Genomic DNA, 9839 nt, shown 5'->3' with positions numbered 1-9839 from the left:
AGAAGTCTTATTAGAAGTATTAGCACGTAGTGACGTAATTAATCCTTATATGATGTAAGTAATCATTATATTTGGTTATATCGTCACATTTGGACTCATCGGTTCCTTCTCTGGATAAATTCCCAGTCCAAGTAAATGCAACATCGCCTAACGTGAGCGTCCAAATACACGCCTCTGATTGGCTGTTGACTTTGCAGGGGAATTGAATCGACCAATCGGTGAAGCCGTTCTTGGTCGTTGTCAGCAACCGACGTACACAATGTAAGCACCCGGAAGTGTCGTCTCTGTGGCGACGCGGTAATTGACGAGCCGCTCGAACCCGCGTTAATTAAACTCTGAAATCCTCCATTAACCGCATGTCCCTGCTTGTATTCGGTTGTCGGGAAACCCACCGACGCGTTGGAGAATATTTTCTGTCGCCATGAACCTCGGGTGAGTCTTGTTCTGTTAAGACTAAACCTATAATAGCAAGCTAAGCTAACACACTGGCCGAGTGTGTCGCAGTGGGACACACATGGATTGTGTTGCAGTTTGCAAACCAAACTTTTAACAAACTACAAATGCTGTTTTACAAAATGGTCACACGTAAATGGGGATTATGATAAAAACCCACGTGTTGAAGCTACAGAGGAGTTGTCATCGTTGTTTAGTTTTGGTTCGTGGTCGCAGAGAAATGATCATAACATGTAAATGATAAATGAATCTGGAGTTCCTGCAAATAAAGAAGTAAACTGTCTTTGCTGTCGCGTGACGTTAAGTCTGAAATCTGATGTAAACAAGTAAAATGCAAAGAAAGATCCATTCATTGACAAGACAAGTCACTAACTAGTTACAGTAGGATCTGGCGATATAGACACAAATTATATAAAGATAAGAAAGTTTCTATGTGGTGTTAAACTCAGAGAATGACAAATACTGTAAAACATCTGAGGTTGTTCAATCAGATAATTATTGATATTGTTTTATTGTCCGATAACTGCCACAAACCAATGATAAATACAAATACGTTATATTATTAAATACTATCTGTTTACCCATTGTAATGTCATTACCTGGCAAGATTATACAGTATGTACTCTTCTGTATCTGTGTCACAAAGTGTGTAACTATGTTTAAAGTGACCAGCAAAAGGCCCCATCTCACAATGTGTGGTGGAAATGGGACTTGGAGAGAACTTCTGAAATAAGGAAAAAGAAACTGAGAATAATGGTCTTTTAAGGGCACGTTTATTCTTTGACAAAGAAGGTCAAACAGATCTTACAGCCTGCGGACATGTGTAGATGTGAAAGACAAAGAACAAATCTGCATATAAGACTCGCAGGCGTCTTATATGCAGATTTGGTGAAGAGGTAATGTGTGTGTTTCGTGAGAGGAAACATCCCAGGAGATAAGGCTGTTCAGATTTGTGGCTGCACTCCCTGGATCCTTCAGAGACTGAGTCCTGGTGCATCCGCTGTGAGGCCGGTCATCCAAGAGGTCATCTTGGCAGTGGCACTAGCAAAAATGATATACATGAGCAGAGATATATAATAAATGATATAATAAGTGTGGAATATGGTATGGTGGTATCATTTTCTATTACAAATGCTAATGAAAAAAGACAACTCCTGCATTCCTCCACCTCTTTGTCTGGATCCATGTCCAGATATAAACGGTTCTTTCTTGGCTCATGTCCCATCCTTCTACCAAGTTTTGTGGAAATCCACTCATCCATTCAGTAGTTTTTAAGCGATAACAACCAGAATATGATATGTTCAGTTTAATTTCTGCTTGTCTGCTCCTGTGATTGTGTTTCAGTTGCTTTGCTTTGACATTTCTCGTTTTCCGTGTTTGGAACAGAGATGGCCTCCTGTTTGAGCTGGAAAACGGGAAACCCAGGTTGATTTTACTTAGTCACGGTGAGACTTTTCTAAGCTTTTATTTCCAGGGAACATTTCTCACTCACCAATTTGCAGTTGTCATTAAATCTGATGATATAATTTAAAACTTTCAAAACAATTCTTTGACTCTTGACTTTTTTTTAAAATGTTGGCATGAATGTTTATGTATTTGTTTGAATTTGAGGCCGTCAGACAAATCTTAATAAATATTTTCTTCCACTACAGGTGTTGAAAAGAATCCAAATAAGGTAGGACTTGTCTTTATAACCTGGTCATTACATTTCTGCATTAGCTTTTAATAAAAATGTCTATGTTTTTATTTGGATCTACACCAAATTGCAGACACTCATTAATATCAGATCTCTAAACATGCCTGAGTTTGATCAAGATTTAATTCATTCAATGTCCCGCGAGCAGCTGCTCAGGCCCAGAGTGACGAACGTCTTGAGCTCCAGACAGCCCTCCTGTTTGGAGGAGGTGCAGGGAGAGGAGCGTCCAGCCCGGCAGCAGGCAGGCAGATACAGAGAGGCCAGGAGCAAGGCAGCAGGAGCAGCCACCTCCTTGAACTCCCACACCTCCACAACCAGAGAGAGGAGCACCACTTTGATATCATCTAAGACGCAAGAACATCTGAACCAGGGCGGCATCAAAGCTGTTGCCAAGGTAAGTCTCATGCTGCCTTACATTTCTTTATTTTAAAGAAGTTACAGTTACAATATCAGCCTAATACCACAGCATCCAAACACCTTCACCTCATCCAGAAAGCTGCAGCAAGAGACACAAACTCACAAACACCAAGAAAGTGGAGCACATCACCAGACCTTAAATCACTGCACTGGCTTCCTGTGTGTCAAAGGAGGACATTTAGACTGATTGTACAAGCATCCACTCTGACTGTGTGTGTTTGTGTGTGTGTTGGAGGTGAAGTCAGACAGACACAAACAGTCCTCCACCGTTGCATCCCCGAGAGCCAATGGGAAAACAGGGAAGCCTCAGAAAAGTGAGGCGCGAGCTGGAGGAAAGGCGGGACTAAAGGATGCGCCGGCCAGTGGGGATGCAGGACTGAGAGACAACATGGTGGTTCTGACCAGGGAGCAACTCCAGCAGCTCCTCAACACCATCAAGAGCCAACAACCACCAGAGGACCACAGAACCCAGGGTAGATGGGTAGCCCACAAAAATACCAAAGTCTATTGATTAGTCTTGCTTCTGATGAGGCACTAATTCATTTATTGCTTATACCTGTTCATGTCAGACACCAGACTTTCTTTTTGTTACAACTCAAGGTCTTTTTCTCTGCTTTGAAAACAGGCTCACAATCTGGCACCTCAGTGAACGAAGGAGAGATGAAGGAGGAAGACAGAGGAGGAGGGGAAGTAGTGAAGAAGGGAGAAGGAGGTGGAGGTGGTGGAGGTGTAACTGATACAACTGGAACCTCCCAGGATAAAGACAACAGGTGAGGAGCCCAATTAGGAAACAATCCTAAAAAATACAACAAATCAAGCACAGGAAAATAACAGTGCAGATGCTTGATGAGGAAACAGAAACCAGTGGTCATAGGCCTTTGTGTGTTTTTTAGAAGTCAGTATTTCTAAAATGGTGGTTGAACGCACAGTGTTGCTGCTGTTTTTCAGGATGTCTGCGTGTTTGTTCAGCTGGATGGGGCAGCGACAGTCAGACAGCAGATCTGTCATCGACGCCAAGAAGGCTCAGTGGAGGAGAGAACTTGGTACACATGCATAACACAAGCATTGTAAAAGTCAAGTCATATATATTTATATCGGCTTTAATCATAGACTGTATATAACGATGAACAATATGACAGTTCCACAAAAGTGAAGCCAAACCACCTTATCTGGCTGCAGTGCAACTCATGAACCCGGCTTCCTCCATGTTACTGGATGGGACATAAACCAAATAAACTAAAAAGTGAAAGTACACAATAAATAATGTTCTATATGTGTTTGTTAGACGAGCAGGTGGAATTGAAAGCGCAGCAGCAGCAGCGTTGGGCTCCTGGGAGAATCCAGGTAGGACTCACATTATATTCACATATTCACCTTTTTGATCTGTTGAGTTTCAGCCTGTTGGTTGTTTTCATTTCTGTGGAAACGAGATGATTGCAGCTCTGTTTACGCCCGAGAACAGAAAAGGTCTGGAAGCTGGTTCCTCGAACTGAAATGTGATCACTTAATGGCTTTATCTCCTTTATCTACTCTACTCATCTCACTGTGTTCAGGCCAAATGTTCATGATACATTTTAATGTGTTGTTTTCACATGAAATTACAATTTTATTTATATTGTGAGTAAGTAAAGGATGTACTTCATCATGCAATAACTAAACACAGTGTATGCAGTACTTGGACACACATTTTGTTTACATAAAATATTTCTGTGTGTGTGTGTGTGTGTGTGTGTGTGTGTGTGTGTGTGTGTGTGTGTGTGTGTGTGTGTGTGTGTGTGTGTGTGTGTGTGTGTGTGTGTGTGTGTGTGTGTGTGTGTGTGTGTGTGTGTGTGTGTGTGTGTTCCAGGCTGAGGAGGACGCAGAGAGTGTGTTATCAGTTCACAGCTCGTTCAGCCACAGAGAGCAGCCTGCAGCCATCAGATCCAGCCTCAAGCTCGGGGTAAATATGTGTTCTCACCGAGCAGCATATCTTAACACTTCAGCTTTCTCAAAGATGTTGAAGTTTAAAAAACACAAATAACCAGAATACAAGACACAATCTGTGCATCAAGCAGAAATTTGTGATGTTAAATGTCAGATTATCACTTCTCAACATGACATTTAAAAAATCCTGAAATTATTGTTTGACCTGTGTTGTCACCTTAGGAGGTCACACCAATGGCCGAAGTGTTGAGTGGTGGGAGGAGGGAGGAGGAGAGGAGACGGTGGCTGGAGGAGCTGAACCGACAGAGAGAGGAGGCGAATGAACGCAAGAGACGAGAGAAACTGCTCCAGAACCAGGTGCAGTAGAGACAGATCCAGCAGAGACAGTAGAAACCAGAGACATTGGATTCTGGTTGTTCTAACTCTGGCTGTACGTGTGTGTTATTGTCTCTGTAGACAGAGGACCATGAGCTCTGGGCCACACACTTTGACTCGATGCAGCAGAGGCCTCCTGTCCACACTGCAGCTCCATCAGCTCCACCTCCAGCCCCGTCCAGGGGGTCTGAGCGAGGGGACTGGGAGCCGTCCTCCAGCCTGTCCCTGGTCTGGGAGGCCACGAGCAGCTGTGGAGCAGAGAGTGTAGCGGGGGCCAGCGTGGACACGACCAACGGCTACCAGAGCAGAGCCAGGTAGGATGAATTTCAAGTTTGAGATTTATGGCAACAAGAGACGTGTTTACGAGTGAAAGTGAAACCGCAGCAGGGCAATGACCTCAAACTGCAAAAGACCTGAGTCCTGATTGCCACAGACTTTCAGTCACTTGACCTCAACCTCGTGGAACATTTATTGGTGCACTTGAGGACTGAGAAACCAAAGTAATCTGTGAGACCAAATCACGCTGGGACAATGTTGGTCATCAGGTTTTGCACAGACTTGTGAAGCACATGCTGCCATGTCAATGCAGGGACATGCTAAAATACAAAGATTCTGACATTCATGTACATTTTTGACGTGTGGTTTCAGACATCTTTGTGTATATGAGTAAATATTCAGTGTTCTTTGTTTCATCCATCTGAGGACCATGACTGCCCTGCTGGACCCCACCCAGATAGAGGAAAGAGAGAGGAGGAGGCTCAAACAGATGGAGCAGCAGGTAAGACGAGGAGGAGGAGGAGAAGGAGGAAGAGCAGAGGAGTGAGAGACACTCAGAAGCACAGAAGTTTTATAACTTAGCTTTTCTAAATATTTGATCATCTCCTGAATCGTCCCCCAGAGAGCGATCGAAGCCCAGATGGAGGAGCAGCGGCAGCAGAGGGAGCGAGAGGAGGCCAGGAGGAGAGAGGAGGAGGAAACGGAGGCGAGGAGGCTGTTGCTGGAGAGGGAGAAGCTGCAGAGACAGTATGAGCTGGACACACTGAGGGAGAGGCAGAAGGTCAGGGAGCAACGTGTTTATTTACCCTGACATGGAGCTGTTTCATGAGGAGGGTGAAAAAACTGAAACCACATTTGTGTGTGTGTGTGTGTGTGTGTGTGTGTGTGTGTGTGTGTGTGTGTGTGTGTGTGTGTGTGTGTGTGTGTGTGTGTGTGTGTGTGTGTGTGTGTGTGTGTGTGTGTGTGTGTGTGTGTGTGAGTGATCAGGTGCAGGAGAAGTCGAGTCAACAGACGGAACAACCGAGGAAAGGCCACAGTGAGGAGAGACTGCAGGAGACGCCACAGCCCAGTGGTGAGAAAAGCCGACTGTGATGTTACTACAAAACAGAAACAGAACTCCGTGGTGCACATATCTCCACTAATCCCAACGGTCCACTTAGATTCAATCAGGCTGCACCAAATGGGCCTTTTTCATCAGCTTCCATGAATGATTCCCTGGGAAAACTGTGGAAGTGATTTAAAAAAAGAAATCTGGATCTGCCCCCTTTGTCCAGATCTGCAGCTAAAGTGTTTGGTTTTTACGTCTTGTTTATTACTTTCTTTACTTTGTGGATTTGTTTTCGGCTTATTTTTTCATTTTTATTTCATGTTATTGCTTTGGGGCTTCACGTTGGAGCAAACACCAGAACATATTCCTCGCATGGATGACTAATAAAACCAGATTCTGATTCAGACCTGTCAGTCATCGTGTTTTTGATTGTTCCTCTTGTCCAGTCTGGTTGTGTAGCAGCCTCCAACTTCATTGTACATACAGTATGTCAGAGGGGTATTCTGAAGATAGGAAAAACTTATATTTATGTGTGTTTGTCCAGCAGTCACCACACGGGCTGAGCATTTGGAGGAGGATGTTAGCAGTTCAGTCCCCCCATTCAAAGACACTGCTGTACAGACAGGTAACTATTACTAATACTGTAATAATGCTGCTGCTACATCAGTGTACAGGGAACACGTGTAGTAGACAGATGGAAAATGAACTAATTGTTGAAGTCTTGTTTGTTTTCTCGTTTTCTTTGCAGAGGCAGTTCCTGCTCTCTCGCTCAGAGCAGAAGTTCAGACTCCTGACGTCTCTGCACAGTACCAGCCAGCTCCCTTTCTGTCTGCTGCTCCTCCTCCAAACAGCAAGAACCCGGCAGTGAGAACAGGCAAGGAGAACATCTGTCTGCGAGGAGGAGGTGGAGGAGGTGGAGGAGGAGGAGACCCATACGAAACGTTTGCCCGGACAGAGAGGAGCATGACGGACAAGAGGAGGCCAGAGTGGAACACACAGAGGTAGAAACACACATGTCGCACTAGAGCTGAAGCAATTTATCGATAAACAGAAAAAACACCTGTGACTGTTTTGATAAGTGATGAATCGTTTTGGTCATTTCTCAAGTTTTCGGCTCATCTTTGACCTGAGTCAAAGATGAGTGTGAATGTGGATTATACCAGTTCCCATTGCAGAAAAGAGCCAGTTGTTAGTGGGTGTTTCTTGGACCAGTGGAAAAGGGGCATTAGAAATCTCAACTCTCTCCCACAACCTCCATATCGCTCCATAGGCCCAGCCGGAGGTTTGTTCCTGCCTCGGAGCGTTACCCTGCTGCTCTGCAGAGGAACAGACAGGAGAGTCGACTGAAGAGACAGGCCGAGCTCGTCGCACTGCAGGGGAGGACATGTCTGTCCAGGACAGAGCCTCCTCCTCCTCCTCCTCCGCACCAGGATCCTCGTCTCTGCTCCAACACACAGACCAGAACTGCAGCTCACAGTCAGGTAGGACTGTACCACTGTGGATGTTGGATTCTGCTTAACATTTATACACTTGTGTGTTTTCTATTTATCAACCTACTTCCGGAGGGGGAGATTATTTCTGTCCCTGCAGACGACGGATGTGTGCTAATAACTTTTGCTGTTTCAGGTGGGAGGACCGATCATCTCTCCAGCCTCCAGCAATGAAAGGTAAAAGAACTGAGTTTTCTTCAAGTCAAACCACTGAACCCACAAAACGTACCTGAAAACATCCAGCAGATGTCAGACAGATGAGAGAAGAGTCAACTTCAGTTAACAACACAGTTAATAAGAGAATTGGAAAGTCAAATAGAAATGTTGGCACTTACCAGTAGCAAGTCATGAGGTAACTCGTTTTTAAATCCAAAAAGGTTAAGTGAGCTGAGTCCTCTATGTTTCCATCTCCTCCAGGGGGCGCTCTCCTCCCGTCCCTGCTGTCAGACACAGAGTGCAGAGTCAGCAGGCCTCCAACCCTCTTCCTCCTCCAGTTCTGGACTTTATCCCTTATATCCGAACTGATGAAATCACTCTGGACCCACTGGAGCCTCCTGAGATCCCCCCACCACACACAGGTTAGACTCTCATCTCCCAGGGTTTCATCTGAACCTCTCTCTTCTGAACCTTCTCAACCAGCGTTTGAAATGTGACAGTTAACAACAGCCTCTAACCTCAGACTGCACACAGAGGAAACGCCTCATGGCTGATTGTTGCAGTAAATAAACCTAACTTTATTCTCTCCTGGTCACAAGTTTCTCCTCAGAGCTCAGTGTCTCCTCCTGCTCCTCCTCATCAAGACCACTCCCACACAACTCGACAGCAGGAGATCCTGAGAAGCCTGGCTCAGCTACGGCAGGTAAATCACACACACACACACACACACACACTTGTACTTGTGTGTGTACTTGCAGTTGTTGGAACATTTATCAACACTAAGTTCATCCAACTTTCTCTTTCATTGCTTGGTTTCGAAACTTGATTATTACGTAGAAAAATCCAACGGGCCATATTGTGATGGAGGCTGAGAAGGTGATAGGTCCACAGAACTGTCAGCAAATAACAGAGCACTGATTGTCAGTGCGGCCGATTATCAACTATGAATCTACTTCGTCATCACTAGTATAAAAAAGTGTGTGTGTGTGTGTGTGTGTTAACAGGGTTTATTACAGAAGCAGAGAGAACTGGAGTCGGACCTGAACCCTCTACTGAAGCACCACAACAACGAGCTCAGGTCACCCTCGGCAATGCATCACAAGTGACCTCTGACCCCTGACAACTCCTCTCCAGAGCTGCCTGCTTCACTGAGCCGTGCCCCTAAGTTTGCACGCTGCAGCGTTTCTCCTGGGGATCGAGGGTTAGTGGTCACCTGGCCGTCCAAACGGAACGAGACCACAGAGAGAAGCAAGAAAGCTCCCAGAAGGCTTTGAGCGACGAGTGGTGGACACTCTGTTGTCGACATTTAACAGAAAATCTTCAGTGTTTTCTGAGGTTCACAGGAGCTCAGTTGTCCGACACTGAATCAAAGTGGAAACTTGATGATCAACAATGAGAAGTTTACTTCAAAGTTCCCTTTTCACTTGAAAATCAACAGACTGCAGCTGATTTTTAGGGGTTTTCAAAGTTACGCTATATAGGTTGGAGTGATTGAACTTTCATGACAACTCAAGTTATGATTGGTCGTGTAACATTTTACATAAACATTTGACTCAATGCACTTTTCCATGAGAATGACACCAGACAGGTTCTTATGTTTTACCTTTTCTTCCTGAGTCTCTGCAGAATCAACTGATTTAAACCTTTAATGAAAGTGTTCATTCAGCTTCCTGCTGGTCAAGGAGCTTTATGGTTCAGTTTAAGCTTCTGTGCTGTGTAGTTTTTTTCTTTGTTTTATTGCATTAGGATTTTTTAATTATTGCAAATGTAATAAAATATGTAGAGTAATGAGATCCATTACATTTCTATCTTGTTTTTTTGCACCACATGTTTATCTTGTGTAGACAGGATGAAAAATGCATCCTTCTGGACTGTAGTAGCTCAGTGTATCTTAGATTTTAGTAAATGATGAAATGAAGATAAACCTGGAAAGTGATTTAAAACCGCTCCAACATATAGAAACAATAAAGTCAGACCTGTCTCATGTCATGGAGACTTTAGACTC

At 44.4% G+C, this 9839-nt stretch overlaps 1 protein-coding gene across 4 annotated transcripts; it reads left to right on the top strand.

Moving 5' to 3' along the window:
• Window positions 1-33: 33 nt before the first annotated feature.
• Window positions 34-9823, top strand: ccdc66 (coiled-coil domain containing 66). Of its 4 annotated transcripts, none has more exons than XM_035151515.2 (21): window positions 34-432; window positions 1840-1898; window positions 2106-2128; window positions 2298-2543; window positions 2802-3039; window positions 3192-3336; window positions 3515-3609; window positions 3852-3910; window positions 4413-4505; window positions 4712-4846; window positions 4946-5178; window positions 5567-5642; window positions 5763-5921; window positions 6128-6212; window positions 6736-6813; window positions 6937-7189; window positions 7459-7669; window positions 7815-7855; window positions 8096-8256; window positions 8434-8537; window positions 8839-9823. In XM_035151515.2, exons 1-21 carry the CDS (start codon window positions 422-424, stop codon window positions 8938-8940), a joined length of 2607 nt encoding a protein of 868 aa, XP_035007406.2. In that variant the 5' UTR covers window positions 34-421; the 3' UTR covers window positions 8941-9823. The 4 variants fall into 4 exon arrangements, with proteins under 4 accessions (XP_035007406.2, XP_047195210.1, XP_047195209.1 ...); XM_047339254.1 differs by having other exon boundaries at window positions 39-432; window positions 6733-6813; XM_047339253.1 differs by having other exon boundaries at window positions 39-432; window positions 2799-3039.
• The last annotated feature ends 16 nt before the right edge of the window (window positions 9824-9839 follow it).

Source organism: Hippoglossus stenolepis, chromosome 3, assembly GCF_022539355.2.
Source record: "Hippoglossus stenolepis isolate QCI-W04-F060 chromosome 3, HSTE1.2, whole genome shotgun sequence".
In the NCBI taxonomy this organism is placed as follows: domain Eukaryota; kingdom Metazoa; phylum Chordata; class Actinopteri; order Pleuronectiformes; family Pleuronectidae; genus Hippoglossus; species Hippoglossus stenolepis.
The sequence above is the reverse complement of the archived record's forward strand: the minus strand, read 5'-3'. Positions and strand labels throughout refer to the sequence as shown.